The 17331-nt window shown below is 53.1% G+C and overlaps 1 protein-coding gene across 9 annotated transcripts in view; it reads right to left on the reverse strand.

Annotated features, from left to right (window-relative positions):
- The window catches only part of AGRN (agrin), a 147950-nt gene that overhangs the window by 49454 nt on the left and 81165 nt on the right, over positions 1-17331 (reverse strand). For all 9 annotated transcript variants that reach the window (XM_064172104.1, XM_064172098.1, XM_064172100.1 and 6 more), the window contains 2 exons: positions 7905-8120; positions 4221-4445 (listed from right to left, as the gene is read on the reverse strand). In XM_064172104.1, the coding sequence (XP_064028174.1) occupies positions 4221-4445; positions 7905-8120 (441 nt within the window). The remainder of the gene's footprint in view (positions 1-4220; positions 4446-7904; positions 8121-17331) is intronic.

Consider the following 17331-nt stretch of genomic DNA (forward strand, 5'->3'; position numbering starts at 1 on the left):
CTGTGTTCAGTTCTGGGCCCCCCAGTTTAGGAGGGACATTGAGATGCTTGAGCGTGTCCAGAGAAGGGCAACGAGGCTGGGGAGAGGCCTTGAGCACAGCCCTACGAGGAGAGGCTGAGGGAGCTGGGATTGGTTAGCCTGGAGAAGAGGAGGCTCAGGGCAGACCTTATTGCTGTCTACAGCTACCTGAGGGGTGGTTGTGGCCAGGAGGAGGTTGCTCTCTTCTCTCAGGTGGCCAGCACCAGAACAAGAGGACACAGCCTCAGGCTGTGCCAGGGGAGATTTAGGCTGGAGGTGAGGAGAAAGTTCTTCACTGAGAGAGTCATTGGGCACTGGAATGGGCTGCCCGGGGAGGTGGTGGAGTCGCCGTCCCTGGAGCTGTTCAAGGCAAGGTTGGATGTGGCACTTGGTGCCATGGTCTGGCCTTGAGCTCTGTGGTAAAGGGTTGGACTTGATGATCTGTGAGGTCTCTTCCAACCTTGGTGATACTGTGATACTCTGATACACTTAAGAACTGCCCCAGACCAGCCTCAGCCGAGCTGGGAGTGAGAATGGAGCTTTCTATGGACAGCTTAGCACAGGACACGAGCAGACTGGCACAACATTTACAGCTCTGGACAGCAATGTGCAAGTGAAAAAAAGTCATGCAGAAACTCAGCAGCCCTCCCAGAAACCAGAGCGCCCAGGAGGGGTCCCAACCACCCTGCCACCCCTCTACCTTACCCCAGACTTTGCCTTACATTCAAGGTGAGTTTGGAGAGTCAGCCAGGGGGGGTTAGGAAGCAGAGGGATCAGTTACACAGATGGCAGGTTACAGAGAGAGAGGGGAGGCAGCCAAAGCCAGAGAGCAACTCTGTGATCTATTTTTATGTCCATGTTTTCATCCATCTCAGCAAGCCATTGCCACTGTTTCCTTTTCACAGCCTAGCATCTAATTCCTCTCACTAAAATGCCCCAGCTAGGCTCAAACTAGCACAGAATCCCAGGTGGATTTGGGTGGGAAGAAGCATTCCACTCTGGGCATTCCATTCTCCCTTCCTGCTGGTGCTAGCCCAGGCTGCCAGCGCATCAGTGCACAGCTTTGAAGGCCATCAATGATCTTCAGCTTAAGCCATTCCTTGATTTCATGATTGATCTCCAGCCTAAACCTCTTCTGGTGCAACATGAGGCCATTCCCTCCTGGCCTGTGGCTTGTTCCTTGGCAGAACAGACTGACCCCCACCTCCCTCCAGCCTCCTCTCAGGGAGTTGTGCCATCAAGGGCAGAGCAGCAGGAAAACAGTGAGGCTTGGGGAGGACAATTTGCCTGCTGCTGTCATCAGTTCAAAGCCATGGGCTGGGTGGCAAAGGACAGCTGCTGAAACTCAGGCTTCAGCATCTGAAGGGGGCTACAAGGAAGCTGGGAAGGGACTGCTTAGGAGGGTTTGTTGTGGTAGGATGAGGGCAACGGTTTGAAATGGAGCAGAGCAGGTGTAGAGCTGCTGGGAATGCACAGGGAAGCAGCCTGGGTGCTGGCTCCTGTCTGAGGCCACATCTGGAGTATTGTGTCCAGTTCTGGGCTCCTCACTTCAAGAGAGACAGGCAACTGCTGGAGAGAGTCCAGCAGGGGCTCTGAGGGTGTTTGGGGCTGTTCAGCCTGGAGAAGGGAAGGCTTCAGGAAGACCTTAGAGCTACATTTCAATATCTGGAGGGGATCTACTGGAAGGCTGGGGAGGGGCTGTTGAGAAGGGCAATGAGGAGCAATGGCTTGAAACTGGTGCAGGACAGATGTAGGTTGGACATCAGGAGGAAGTTCTGCAGCAGGAAAGTGGGGAAATACTGGAACAGGTTGCCCAGGGATGTGGTTGAGGCCCTGGAGACATTCAAGGTCAGGCCTGACAAGACCCTGAGCTACTTTATCTAATTGGGGATGTCCCTGCTGACTGCAGGGGGCTTGGGCAGGCTGACCTTGGAGGGTCCCTCCCAACACTCTGCATTCTCGGCTTGCCTTCTGTCTTTCCCCCTCTGCTTTTGCCTTGGGGGGGGTTTCCACTCAGGAGCCACCAACCTAAAGAGCTGCTCCAACATCTGTGCCACCTCCTGCTGTTTGCCCTGGCTGCAAGATGCTCTGCATTCCTATCCTGCTCCTCCCTGTTTCCCTTCCCATCTTCCCGAAGCGCGGTAAGAGCCTTGAAGGCAGCCAGGGCTGCATGCTGCAGGGCCCCACGGCTCTAATCTGGGTTTATCCAAATCACCCTCTCGGAAGAGCAGAGCTCACATTAACATACCAAAGACAAGGGCAGAAGAGCTGCCTCCTGCTCTCTAATCCCTGCTCTAGCCCCAGGCTTTTCTCTCCCTCACCAAGTGTGGTACCTGGAGGGTGCCCATTCATTGTCTCAAGCACCACCAGATCTTTCCACCCTCCACTCCTGCCAGTCTGAAATCCTCGCTTTGACCACAGCCAAGGGAAGGGAAGGACGAGGGACAAGGAAAGGGACAAAGGGACAGTTTCAAGGGAAGGAGACAATAGGCTGCCCTGTTTGCCCAGCCTCTCACAAGCCTTTTAGCATGTGCACTAATCATGGAAATGAAGCAGATGAAGGAGATCCCACAGGGCCTACCCCATCCACCTCCCATTCCCACTCTGGCAAGAGCTGCCTGTGCTGACTGCTGCCCTGCAGTCATGCCAGCAGCCAGACAGAGATGTGTTACCTCCCAGGACACCTCTAGAACCCCCAACAAAACCCACCAGAACATCTTGTGTGGACTTGAGGAGCTGTGGGTAGATGAGGCTGATGAAGCAATGTGGAGATGTGGTAGACTGGAGGAGATGAGGACCACATCAGAGGGGTTGGGGATGAGGAAAGGATGTGGTAGACCTGAGGAGATGGGGAGCACACCAGAGGGCTTGGGAATGGGGTAGGGATGTGAGGAGATGCAGACCACACCAGAAGGGTTAGGGATGTGGAAGGGATTTGGTACAACTGAGAAGAGGATCATGTCAGAGGAGTTGGGGATGAGGAAGGGATGTGGTACAACTGAGGAGTTGGGGATCACATCAGAAGGGTTGAGGATGAAGGCAGAAGCAAGGAGATGTCTCAGAAGCTGCATGAGGAGGATCTTTGAGATGTGCTCTGCCTGCACTGCCCATCCTCACCCTCTCCCCTACCTTGCAGTACCTGCTCAGGCCTTAGAGTGCACCCAACAAAGTCCAAATAACCTTTCAAGTCTTCAAGTTCTACAACCCAGAGGCTCAAGCCAACCTGTCTGAGGTTCTGCTGATGCCCACCTAAAACCAGGAGGGTCTCCAAGAAGCAGGGAGGCTCAAAGCCTGTTCTCTGTCCCAGAAACCTGAAGCACCCAGCCTGACATCTCTTTCACACCTCCCACTTGTACTCAGCTCACCCTACTCGGGACTGAGCAGCAAAAGCACAAGTGAAGGTCTGCAGCCTGCCCAAACAGCCTCCTTCCCTCGGGGACAAACACTGGTGTCTGGCACGTGTCCTGGCTGAGCTCCTGCTTCTCCTAATGAATACAGCTCCTTTTAATAACAAATGTCCCCAGCCAGCATTAGCCAAAGAGGAAGCCATCCTTGCAGTGGCAGGGCTGTGTTTGCTATGGGATCTGTGCCTGTTGGGCTCCTTTAATTAGCAGGAGCTGCTTGCCCGAAGCCCTGGGACATCAGCTAGCAGCAGGCTCCTTGCCAAAGTGGCAGCCAGGGGGGATCTTGCAGCCAGGGCAAACAGCAGGAGGTGGCACAGATGTTGGAGCAGCTCTTTAGGTTAGTAGCTCCTGAGTGGAAACCCCCACCCCCCCAAGGCAAAAGCAGAGGGGGAAAGACAGAAGACAAGCCGAGAATGCAGAGTGTTGGGAGGGACCCTCCAAGGTCAGCCTGCCCAAGCCCCCTGCAGTCAGCAGGGACATCCCCAATTAGACAAAGTAGCTCAGGGTCTTGTCAGGCCTGACCTTGGGTGACCCCTGACATTGGACGATTCTATGCTCCACAACCTCCCTGGAGGTGTTCCAGGCCAGGTTGGATGAAGCCTTGAGCAATCTGTTCTGGTGGGAGCTGTCCCTGCCTATGGCAAGGGGTTGGGACTGGCTGAGCTTTGAGCTCCCTTCCAACCTAAAACCATTCCATGAATAATGCCCCTCAAAGGCCTTTTCCAACCCAATCCAAGGGAAGACATTTGGGCAGGCAACCTGCCCGAGGGAAGGAGGAGGAGGAGGAGGAGGACTCACCACAGGAGCCATCAAACTTCTTGAAGACGTTCTCCTGCTTGTCACAGGCGTGCTTGTTGAGGTCGCAGTGGCTGCGGTAGTCGCGCCCGTCGCTGCCGCACACGGTGCCCTCGGGCACGCCGCTGCAGGAGGCTGGGCACACACACTTGGCAGCCTGCCCGTCTGCAGAGGGGACACAGGTGCTGCCAAAGCTGCAGCTCACCTCTGCGCAGGGGTCCTTGGAGCCTGCAGGTGAGAGAGAGAAAACAGACTCTTTCAGCAATGGTGTGGCCAGCAGGAGCAGGGAGGTCATTCTGCCCCTGTGCTCTGCACTGCTTAGACCACACCTTGAGTGCTGTGTTCAGTTCTGGGCCCCCCACTTTAGGAGGGACATTGAGATGCTTGAGCGTGTCCAGAGAAGGGCAACGAGGCTGGGGAGAGGCCTTGAGCACAGCCCTACGAGGAGAGGCTGAGGGAGCTGGGATTGGTTAGCCTGGAGAAGAGGAGGCTCAGGGGAGACCTTATTGCTGTCTACAACTACCTGAGGGGTAGTTGTGGCCAGGAGGAGGTTGCTCTCTTCTCTCAGGTGGCCAGCACCAGAACAAGAGGACACAGCCTCAGGCTGTGCCAGGGGAGATTTAGGCTGGAGGTGAGGAGAAAGTTCTTCCCTGAGAGAGTCATTGGACACTGGAATGGGCTGCCCGGGGAGGTGGTGGAGTCGCCGTCCCTGGAGCTGTTCAAGGCAGGACTGGACGTGGCACTTGGTGCCATGGTCTGGCCTTGAGCTCTGTGGTAAAGGGTTGGACTTGATGATCTGTGAGGTCTCTTCCAACCCCAATGATACTGTGATAGGATGTGGAGGTGGTTGCCCAGGGTGGTGGCAGAAGGCTCAACTCTGGAAGCGGTCAAGGTGAGGGGCTCAGTTCCCAGAGACTCCAATACAGTTGGTAGAACAAATAACAATTGATAGGATGCCCTTCCCTCTTCTTCCCCCTTCTCCCTTCTTTCCCAAAAGAAAAGCAATTAGATGGAGAGAGAGAGAGAGAGAGGAAAGGTAAAGCAGACCCAAATAAATAATCTCACTGTGACTTGGAAGTTAGAAGAAGGAAAGTTTGACAATAAAGAGAAGGTAGCTGAGGTAGGGAAGCTACAAAGGCATAGGGAAGGGGAAACCAAGACACCAAACAGTTAAATACACAACCAGATTTGATGGCAATGGCTTTTGTCTGCCTCCTGGGTGGTGATGACCCCGTGGTGAAACAACAAGCAGCAGGAAAGAGGAATGGTGATTCCTGGTGGGCAGGAAGGCAAGGGGAGAGCAAGCAGGAAGTCCCCCTGCTTTTTATGGATCTTAGGAAGGGGGAGTGAGCTAACCACCATCACCTGGGAGTGTTCACACCCACCCCTGGGGAGGGGTCAAGACCACCTGGGGTCAGGTTCAAGATCGCTCCTCCAGGAGGGCTAACCCTGCACAGTGAGGGGCTCAGAGCAGCCTGGGCTAGTTGATGATAGAGTCAAGCAGGTTGGAAGAGACATCCAAGATCATCCAGTCCAACCTAGCACCCAGCCCTAGAAAAGAGAGTTGGATTTCTCACTTGGAGAAGTGCTGTCTTGCTGGGAAGAAGTGGTCTGGCTGTGAGGAGAGCCAGGCATAGAATCAAGCAAAGAAAAGACAGAACAACCCAAATGCTGCTTCTTTGGCACAATCATAGAGTGGAGCAGGTTGGAAGAGAGCTCCAAGCTCATCCAATCCAACCTAGCAGCCAGCCCTGCCCAACCAACCAGACCATGGCACTAAGTGCCTTATCCAGTCTGTGCTTGAACACCTCCAGGCACAGCCACTCCACCACCTCCCTGGGCAGCCCATTCCAATGCCAATCACTCTCTCTGACAACAACTTCCTAACAACATCCCGCCTGAACCTGCCCTGGCACAACTTGAGGCTGTGTCCCCTTGTTCTGTTACTCAGCCACCTTGATGCTCAGAGAGGCAAGCAGGATTCTGAAACTGTAGGATCTTGGATTTGATGATCTCAGAGGTTTTTCCCAACCTAAATGATTCTGTGATCAGCCCCAAACCCATGGCACACAATGAGGGGAGCTCAGTCCCCACCTGGCACTTTAGGCAGAGCTTCTCCACCCTAAACCTCTCAGCCTGGCTTCTGTGAGCTCCCTTCCCTGAACACATCCTCCAAGAGCTTCTCACTCGAGCAAATGAGCTAAACAAGAGTCCTTAAGGTACCTTCTGCAACCCCTAATGAGAGGAAGAGCTCAAGGAGCAATTTCCTCACTGATGGGGAAAGGCCAAAATTTATTTGCCAGATTTTGTTTGGGGTCTTTTTTTTTTTTGCTTGCTTTTTGATTTTGCTTTTTGAGCTTTGTTGTTTTTTTTCCTCTTCTGTGTTTGTCTCATTTTGATGATTATTGTTTTAAATCAATCACTCAGCACTCTCTCCCCTCTGACAAGAGCCCCAGCAGGAGAGCTGGGTGCAGATTTATTGCCAGCCAGAGCACTGCATGAGAGAAAGGTCAAGTTAATTTACTCAGAGACGAGGAGTCCAGGGTCTCATTTACACAGCTCCTTGCTCACAGCTGGTGAATGCCAGGCTGGGGAGGGGCTTTTTGTCACCCCTGCCAGCCTCTGTGTGCACCCAGTTCCTTTGACTCAGCTTCTGGCTGTGGCAGATGTGACCTAGGTTGGGATCCTGGGCAGCCTGCTTTAGGTGACCCTGCTTTAGAAGTGTGTGTGTGTAGGGGTGGTTAGAACCTTAGAATTGCTTCAGTTGAAAAGACCTCTGAGATCATCAAGCCCAACCATCAACCTCACACCACCATGGTCATTAAACCATGTCCCAGAGTGCCATGTCCATAGGTTTCTTGAACCTCCAGGGATGGTGACTCCAGCACCTCTCTGGGCAGTTCCAGTACCTGATCACTCTTGCAGCAAAGACATTTTTCCTCACATCCAACCTAAATCTCCCCTTTTCAGGCCACTTCCTCTCCTTCTATCACCTGATCTTAAGGAGAAGAGACCAATCCCACCTCACTGTGACCTCCTTTCAGGGAGTTGTAGAGAGCAATGACATCTTCTCTCAGCCTCCTCTTCTCCCCAGTTCCCTCAGCTGCTCCTCACCAGGCCTGTTCTCCACACCCTTTGTTGCCCTTCTCTGGACACACTTCATCACCTCAAAGTCCCTCCTGAGGGCACTTCCAACTCGTTCTGTTACCCTGTGACCCACTCTGGGGAGACTGCGGTGCAACAGGCACAGCTGCCTGTGACAGAGCCCTGCAGGGAGGCTGCAGCCAGGTGGGGTTGGGCTCTGCTGCCAGGCAGCCAGCAACAGAAGAAGGGGACACAGCCTCAAGCTGTGCCAGGGCAGGTTGAGGCTGGATGTGAGGAGGAAGTTGTTGTCAGAGAGAGTGATTGGCATTGGAATGGGCTGCCCAGGGAGGTGGTGGAGTGGCTGTGCCTGGAGGTGTTGAAGCCAAGCCTGGCTGGGGCACTGAGTGCCATGGTCTGGTTGGTTGGGCAGGGCTGGGTGCTAGGTTGGGCTGGGCAGGGCTGGGTGCTAGGTTGGGCTGGCTGAGCTTGGAGCTCCCTTCCAGCCTGCCTGGTTCTGTGATTCAGGGGAGGTCTCCCCAGCTTTAGGCAGTCTCCTCCTTCTGCAGGCGGGCAGGGGACCGAGCCTGCCGCCCTGGCACTCACCGCAGGGTCCCTTGCTGACGACTTTGATCCGCCTCTGCTGGTTGCACTGAGCCTTCTCCAGCTCGCACTCGTTGCTGTAGGTGGAGTAGTCGGAGCCACAGACGGGAGCCACCACCACGGGGCAAGCTGTCTTCTTGCAGACGCAGGCAGCCTGCGAGGGGTCGGCAGAGCTGCGCTCGCACACCGCCCCGAAGCCGCAGAGCATCCCTCGGCAGGCTGCGGGCACAGAGGGACACATCAGCCCCGGGCACCACCCACCGCGGGACAGGGGCTGCAGCCCACCTGGAGCCAGGCCTGCAGGGGCAGCGCTGGCAGAGGAGCAGGTTCTGGGCAGAGGGGCCCCGGTCCAGGCACACTGAGCCCATTCCTGGCACACTGAGCCCCTGACCCAGGCACACTGAGCCCATTCCTGGCACACTGACCCCCTGACCCAGGCACACTGAGCCCCAACCCAGGCACACTGAGCCCCTGACCCAGGCACACTGAGCCCCTGACCCAGGCACACTGAGCCCATTCCTGGCACACTGAGCCCCTGACCCAGGCACACTGAGCCCCTGACCAAGGCACACTGAGCCCATTCCTGGCACACTGAGCCCCTGACCCAGGCACACTGAGCCCCAACCCAGGCACACTGAGCCCCTGACCCAGGCACACTGAGCCCCTGACCCAGGCACACTGAGCCCCTGACCCAGGCACACTGAGCCCCAACCCAGGCACACTGAGCCCCTGACCCAGGCACACTGAGCCCATTCCTGGCACACTGAGCCCCTGTCCAGGCACCCTGAGCCCATTCCTGGCACACTGAGCCCTGATCCAGGCACACTGAGCCCCAATCCAGGCACCCTGAGCCCATTCCAGGCACACTGAGCCCCAATCCAGGCACCCTGAGCCCAGATCCAGGTACCCTGAGCCCCAATCCAGGCACAATGTGGCTCTGATCCAGGCACACTGAGCTCCAATCCAGGCACAATGTGGCTCTGATCCAGGCACACTGAGGCCCACTGCTAGCTTAGAGCGAGGGTATCAGGCACAAGAAAGACCTGCACCTTTCCATATGTCCAGAGGAGAGGCCACAAAAGTGATCTGAGGTGAGAGACCTCTGCTGTGAGGTGACAGGAGGTGTGTCAGGAGCCCCCACCCCATGCAAGGACAAGGAGCAAGGGAATAGGCTGGGGTACAGCATGGTCCAAAAGGAGCTGCTGAATCCATGACCAAGCCTCCTGCCTCCTCTCTGCTCCTTCTCACTCCAAGCTGCCCATTTTGCCTATGGAGTGGTGAATCAAAGGTCTGCCTGCAGCAGAGAGGGCAAGACTCAGCTCATGAGCAGGAAGATGCCTCCAACACCACTGCAGACATGAAAGGACCATCACCAGAAGGCCCTTGCTCTGCCCAGGGCCTGCCTGCTCAAGCCTCTGCGAGTCCTCCACAAAACAAGCAAGAAAAAGGGAAGTCAAGAAATCATAGAAGCAGTCAGAGGGTTGGAAGGGAGCACAAGGAGCAGCCAGTGCCAACTCCCCTGCCATGCCCAGGGACACCCTACCCTAGAGCAGGCTGCACACAGCCTCAGCCAGCCTGGCCTCAAACACCTCCAGCCATGGGGCCTCAACCACCTCCCTGGGCAACCCATTCCAGCCTCTCACCACTCTCCTGCTCAACAACTTCCTCCTCACCTCCAGGCTGAACCCATCCATCTCCAGCTGTGCTCCATTCCCCCCAGTCCTATCACTCCCTCACAGCCTCAAAAGTCCCTCCCCAGCTTTTTTGTAGCCCCCTTCAGCTCCTGGCAGGCCACAAGAAGGTCATCTGGGAGCCTCCTCTTCCTCCAGACAGAGGAGGAAAGCTCCTTGGCTGTCCCAGAGCAGGACAGTTGTCCCAGGAGCACTCCCTGCTTTGTCTGCTTCGCTGCTGCTGCTGCAGAGCAGCTGGGCCATGTGGCTGGTGTCTCTCTGAAGAAGAGGCACTAATCTCCTTATCACAGCCACTGAGCAGAGCAGCCAGCACCGACCAGTTCGGCATCTCAATTACTAACGTGGTGGGGGATGGTATTCTTCAGCTGGAGGAGGGGAGAGGACCAAAGCCTCTCCAGCCTCAGCACTCTGCAGCTGAGGCAGTGACAGCAAAGAGAGCACTGAATGCCTTGAGCTGGAAGGGACCTTCGAGATCTCCCATGGTATTCTAGTGAGGAAGCTGAGGAAGTGTGGGATGGAAGAGCAGGCAGTGAGGTGGATTAGGAACTGGTTGCAAGAGAGAGTTCAAAGAGTGGTGATCGATGGTGCCAGGTCCAACTGGAGAGCTGTGACCAGTGGAGTCCCCCAGGGAGCAGTGCTGGGGCCAGCCTCAGTGGAAAGGACTTCCTAATGCCCACTCCATATCTGCCCTGCACAAGGTTCCAACCATTGCCTCTTTTCCTATCATCACAGGCCCTTGTCAAAAGTCCCTCTCCAGTTCTCCTGCAGCCCTCTTCAGGTGCTGGATGCCAGAGCTGGCAGAGCTTTGTGCCCAGTGTTTACACCCACAGCATAGAATCACAGCTACAGGATGGTTTGGGCTAGAAGGGGACATTGAAGATCATCCAGCTCCAACCCTCCTGCCATAGGCAGGGACACCTCCTGCTTAGACCAAGCTGCTCAAGTTGCCTAGGATGGAATCATAGAATGGTTTGTTTTGGAAGGGTCCTTAAAGATCATCCAGTACCAACCCCTGGCCATGAGCAGGGACACCTCCCACCAGCACAGACTGCTCAAGGTCTCATCCAACCTAGCCTTGAACACCTCCAGGGAGGCTGTGGAGCACAGAAGCACAGAATGGCCCCTGAAAGCTCAGCTCTGCAGCCAGCTCAGCTTCTCAGGCTGAGAAGAGGTCACAGATGGGCAATATCATAGAATTAGAGAGTGGTTTAGGTTGGAAGGGACCTCAAAGCTCAGGGCAGGGACACCTCCCACCAACCCAGGCTGTTCAAGACTTCATCCAGCCTGGTCCTGAACACCTCCAGGGAGGTTGTGGAGCACAGGAGCACCCAATGTGCTCCACATTGGGTGCTCCTGTGCTCCACAACCTCCCTGGGCAACCTGTGCCAGTGTCTCACCATCATCAGCCAGGTCCATCTGCACCACACACCTACCACTGCACCACCAGTGTGTCCAGTGGGCAACCCTCCCCACCCTGTGTGCTCCTACACACACACACACACAGAGGCTCCCTGAGAAATGGAGAGTGACCTAGATAATGAGAGAGAGAGAAAGAGAAGAGAAGAGGAGAAAGGAAAAGGCTCACCAGTGGCTCATTTACACTTCAATTCCTGAGCCTTTGCCTTTTTGCCTGCCTTGAGATTTTCTTTTTTGGAGCTCAATATGCATAGCAACAATGAGCCAGAAAGAGACCCTAATATCATCAAATCAAAGAAGAGGAAAGAAGAGAAGGAAGAAAGAAGTCTCTTTCTCTCCTGCCCAATATCTAAAAAGCAATTCATCATTTTTATGAGGCTCTCTGGAGCATCTCTGCTGCTCTCCTGCCACTGCTGCTCTCTCTCTCTCTGCTTCTCTTCAATTTTTATTTCTACATCATAGAATGGTTTGGGTTGGAAGGGGAGCTGAAAGATCAGCCACTTCCAACCCTTCCCCTGCCCCAGGCAAGGACACTTTTCCACCAACTCAAGCTGCTCAACCTCACCCAAGCCAGCCCTTGAACAACTCCAGGGTCACAATGCCCAGCTGAGGTTGTGCCTCCAGTGAAGGAGGCTGCACAACCTCCCTGGACAGCCTGCTCCAGTGCTTTGCCACCCTCAAAGTGAACATTTAAGTTTTTTTCTTTATGGGAAACAAAAAAAAAGCAAACCCAGACCCCTCCTGGGTTCCAGTTTGTGTCCATTGTCCCTTGGCCTGTCGCTGCCCAGCTCTGAGAGGAGTCTGGCTCCATCCTCCTGGTGCTCAGAGCTTTTAGTGCCATGGTCTAGTTGACTGGATAGGGCTGGGTGATAGGTTGGACTGGATGATCTTGGAGGTCTCTTCCAACCTGGTTGATTCTATGATTCTGTGATTTGCAGCTAAAGAATCATAGAATCAGTCAGGGCTGGAAGGGGCCACAAGGATCATCTAGTTCCAACCCCTCTGCCATGGGCAAATCTCTTCATCTGCAGTGCTAGCAGCAATGGGAAATGACCTAAAGGCCACGAGGTATTGAAGTTATCAAGTGAACTGGGACAAAGGAAAGGGATATTTTGATCAGGATGGAAGTTTCAGGCTCTCCTTGCCCCCAGCACTGTATTTTATCAACAGATTAGGAACACCCAAGGCTGATATGTGAGCAAAAAACCCTAAACCAGGAGATGACATAAAGGGTGTTTGTTTATCTCCTGTGCCACATCAACCAAATGTTGTAGAAAAGCTTTTTCCAGCTCCTGGCTTTGACAGACACCTTCCCACTCCCTGCCAACGAGCTCCAGTCTCAGGAGAGGAGCTTCTGCACACCGTGGTGCATTGGAGCTCATCCCAACTCCAGGCTATGGCTCAGCTGCCCAGGCACGGTGCAACCTCCAAACATCAGCCTCTGCCCTTCCTTTGAAGCTCCAGATTCAGGAAGCAGAGAAAGAAAGAATAAAAGAGAGGGAAAAAAGAAAATGTAAAAAAAAAAAAGTAAAAAAAAAAGAAAGAAAAAATGAAAAAAAAAAAGGAAAAAAGAAAAAGAAAAATACTAAAAAAAGAAAAGAGAAAAAGAAAAAAGAAAGAAAAAAAGAGGAAAATATTTAAGAAAAAAGAAAGAAAAAGAAAAAAGCAAAAAGAAAGCAAAAAGAAAGCAAAAAGAAAGCAAAAAGAAAGCAAAAGAAAGAAAAAGAAAGAAAGAAAGAAAAGAAAGAAAAAAAGATTAAAAGTTAAAAAGAAAAAGAGAAAACAGAAAAAATAAAGAAAAAAGTAAAATATTAAAAAAGGAAAAAAGAAAAAGAAAAGAACAAAGAAAAAGAGAAAAAAGAAAAAGAAAGAGAAAAAGGAAAAATAAAAAAAAGACAGAAAAAATAAAAAGAAAGAAAAAAGTAAAATATTAGAAAAGAAAAAAGAAAAAAAAGAAAAAGAAAAAGAAAAAATAAAAATAAAAAAGAAAAAGAAAAAGAAAAAAGAAAAAGAAAAAAGAAAAAGAAAAAGGAAAGAAAAAGAAAGAAAAAGAAAGAAAATAGTAAGATTATAAAATGAAAAAAGAAAAAGGAAAAAAGGAAAAAAAAAAGAAAAAGAAAAAAAGAAAAAGACAGAAAAAAGAAAAAGAAAAAATAAAAAGACAGCAAAAAGAAAAAGAAAGAAAAAAGAAAAATATAAAAAAGTAAAAAAGAAAGAAAAAATAAAAATATAAATAAAGGAATAAAGAAAAAGATGGAAAAAAGGAAAAAATAATCTTAAAAAAAGATACATGAGGGAAAAAAAAGAAAGAAAAAATAAAAACAGGGAAAAATACTAAAAAGAAAAAAAAGAAAATAAAAAGAAAACAAAAGAAATTAAAAAGAAAAATGAAAAAGAAAAAGGAAAAAAGGAAAAGATGGGAAACAAAAGAAAAAAAAAGGGGCGGGGAAGGAAAAAAAAGACAATAAAAAGACAAAAAAACCCAAAAGACAGAACTGCTCCAAACCAACAACAAACTGTGAGAAGCAAATGGGTTGTTTAAGTTTCTTTCACTCCTAATCTTCGCCGGTCCCCCTGGTGGAGGAGCCCATTTGTTCTCGGCAAATGGGCTTGAAAAGCTCCCCCATGCGCTGCCGGGCTGCAGCTGGGTGAGGCAGGCTCACAGCACCGAGGAGAAAACAAGCAAGAAATGGCTTCATTCCCCTGCCAGAGCCAGCAGATGAAACAGGTTTATTATGCCTGCTCAGATGACTCAACCCAAGAAGCTCTACAAAGGATGAAATTCAGAGGGAGCTTCCTTCTTCCCCAGCATCTCTGTAATTTCCTTCTCTCTCTCTCTCTAATTTTACCTGGGAAGATGCAAGAAGCATAAGCAGCACTGATGGAGGAGGAGGAATTCAAGTTGGGGAAATGAGAAGCAAAAAAGGCAGGAGGTTGATGGCCCAGTTCCAGGGTAGCTGGCACTGACCAAGCCTTCCCATCCCATGCCCCGTGCAGAGTCCCTGCAGACAGAGCTGCTCAGCTGGGCTGAAAGCAGCAAGGTGAGGCACAAAGTGCCTGAGCAAGCTTCAGGCTGCAGATAGAGCTCAGAGAAGTGCAAGGACCTCTTAAATTTGGTTCCCAGCGGTGCTGGTGGAGGTAGCAGAGAGTCACAGAACCTCAGGTGTTGGAAGGGAACATCTGGAGATCATCCAGCCCAACCCCCCTGCTAAAGCAGGGCACCCACAGCAGCTACCCAGCACCACAATGTCCAGGTAGGGTTGGAAGCTCTCCAGAGGAGGAGGAAGCTCCACAACCTCTCTGGGCAGCCTGCTCCAAGGCTCCAGCACCCTCACACCTAACAAGAGTCTCCTCACATTGAGATGGAACCTCCTGGGTTCCAGTTTGTGTCCTGTCACTGGGCACCACTGACAAGAATCTGGCCTCATCCTTCTGCCCTCCACCCTTCAGCTGTTGCTGAGCATTGCCCAGATCCCCTCTGGGGCTGCTCTTCTCCAGGCTCAACAGCCCCAGGGCTGTCAGCCTGTGCTCCTCACAGAGATGCTCCAGAGCCCTCAGCAGCTTTGGAGCCCTCCTTCTATCCATTATAACACTGCAGCTGCAGGCTTCTGAGACAGCTGTGATGAACAGGGTTGAGTGCTGGAAGGAGGTGGTGGATGCTGGAAGGCAGTGGTGGCCCAGAGTCAGCATGAGCTTGCCACAGAGCCCTTGCTTGTGATGCTGGGGGCTGCAGAGGAGCCTGCTGTGCCTGTTCCCTGGTCGCAGAGGGCAGATGAGATCTCTCTCAGCGCTTCAAAACCCTCTCCAAAGCCCACGGCCAGGCTGTGCAGCAAGGTCAGGGAGCAGTCTGGATGTAAAGCAAAGCACAGCTCTGGTTAAATCATCCTGGAGCTGCAGAGATGAGGCTCAGCAAGGCTCTTGGCAAACAATGAGGGCAGCACTTGTCTGGAGCAGGCAAGGAAAAAAAGCTGCAGCTAGGAGCTGACCTTTCCCAAACCTCCTGAGCCACTGAAGATGAGGGAGAGAGAGAGAGCCAAATGGAGGTATCTATACAACCCCTGAGCAAGCCCTGCAGAACAAAAGAGGTGGGGGGTGGGGGTGGTCTTTGAGCTCATTGTGACCATGCTGAATACCAGCCAAGCCTCTCCGGGTCTCTTAGCAGCACTGGAGCACAACCAGGAGAATAAATATCAATAACAACAACAATAATAACAGTAAAGCACCTCCTGGAGAGGAGGGGAAGAGCAAAAGGTGTTGCTGCAAATAATTCATGGTACCCATGCTTCACCCCCCCCCCCACACACACACCCCTCCCAACAGAGCCAGCATGGACACAGCTTCTCCTCTCTGCCCTCAGCAGCCCCAGGCAGAGCCTGCCAAAGTCAAGGAGGCTTTTAGAAGCGATCAAGGCTGAAGCAAAGAGCTGACTGGGTTCAGAGCCTCAGCTCACATAGTGCTCCAAAGCTCTGCCCTGCCTCCTGCAGTGCCCACCTGGTTCAGGGTAAAGAGCTCAGAGATGCTAACGAGGGTTTGCCATCTCCTGGGTAATTAGGGGAGGTGAGAGACACACCAAAGTGCATTGACTGATGGCATGGGTGGGGGTGCCTGCATCAAGGAGCTGAGAGGCAAGGGGAGAGGAGAGAGTTGATAACAGGGGGAAAAGAGAGAGGGCTGGAGCCCCTCTGCTGTGAGGCTGAGAGAGGGTTTGGGTCGTTCAGCCTGGAGAAGAAAAGGCTCCAGGGACTTCTAGTGGCCTTTCATGACATTCCACAAGGCCAAGTGTAAGGTCCTGCACCTGGGTCGGGGCAAGCCCAAGCACAAATCCAAGCTGGGTGGGGAATGGCTGAGAGCAGCCCTGAGGAACAGGCCCTGGGGGTCTGAGGTGATGAAAAGCTCCACATGAGCCTGCAGTGACTGCAGCCCAGACACAACCCTGTGCTGGGATCTGAGCAACCTGCTCTGAGTGTCCCTGCTGACTGCAAGGGTTTGGACTAGAGGAGCTTTAAAGGTTCCTTCCCACCCAAAGCAGCCTTTGACAAGCTGAGAGGAGCCCCTGGGAGCCTGCCTGTGCTGGCAGCTGACACTGGGATGGCAAACTGAGAGGCAGGCTTGCAGAGCATTTCTTACTGCAGCCTGGGCCCAGATCTGGTGACATCATCAAAACCAAGCTGCTCCTGCAGGGAGAAGAACCAATCCCCATGGCACCAGGTGCAATGCCACCAGCTCAGAAGCAAACCTCCCACCTCAGCCACGACACTACCTCAGGCAGCCCCTAATTAGCACCAAGGAGGGAGCAGGATGCTTCATTACCAGGAAAGCCTCTGCCAAGGTTCAGCTCAGCCTTTCCCTAAGCAGGCTGTGTGGGCACAGGTGGCTGGGGCTGCACGAGTAGCTGCCAGGGCAGATGGCACCAGCTCCACTTCCTCACCTCCAACAGTGCCTGCAGATGCCCAAGAACTGCTGGAAAGGCAGCTGAGAATGGGACAGCTCTGCTGTGAGCAGAGCCACCAGGAGAGTGGCTACCAGGCACAGGCTGTGCTCAGCTCTGCAGGCAGGGCTGGGGTTGGTGTGACAATAGACTAGAATCAGGCAGGTTGGCAGAGAGCTCCAAGCTCAGCCAGCCCAACCTAGCACCCAGCCCTGCCCAACCAACCAGACCATGGCACTAAGTGCCCCAGCCAGGCTTGGCTGCAACACCTCCAGCCACAGCCACTCCACCACCTCCCTGGGCAGCCCATTCCAATGCCAATCACTCTCTGCCAATAACTTCCTCCTCACAGCCAGCCTCAATCTGCCCTGGCACAGCTTGAGGCTGTGTCCCCTTGTTCTGTTGCTGGCTGCCTGGCAGCAGATCCCAACCCCACCTGGCTACAGCCTCCCTGCAGGTAGCTGCAGACAGCAATGAGCTCTGCCCTGAGCCTCTTCTGCAGGCTGCACCCCCCCAGCTCCCTCAGCCTCTCCTCACAGGGCTCTGCTCCAGGCCCCTCCCCAGCCTTGCTGCCCTTCTCCAAACACCTTCCAGCACCTCAACAGCTCTCTGCAATGGAGGAGCCCAGAGCTGGACACAGCACTCCAGGTGTGGCCTGAGCAGTGCTGAGCCCAGGGGCAGAAGAACCTCCCTTGTCCTGCTGCCCACACTGCTCCTGAGCCAGCCCAGGATGCCATTGGCTCTGCTGCCCACCTGGGCACACTCCTGGCTCCCATTCAGCTCCTCTCTCCCAGCACCCCCAGCTCCCTCTCTGCCTGAGGCTACAGGAATCATAGAATCATAGGATCAACCAGGTTGGAAGAGACCTCCAAGAAGGAAGCTCAGGAGAAGACTG

This window comes from Pogoniulus pusillus, chromosome 36 (assembly GCF_015220805.1).
Source record: "Pogoniulus pusillus isolate bPogPus1 chromosome 36, bPogPus1.pri, whole genome shotgun sequence".
In the NCBI taxonomy this organism is placed as follows: domain Eukaryota; kingdom Metazoa; phylum Chordata; class Aves; order Piciformes; family Lybiidae; genus Pogoniulus; species Pogoniulus pusillus.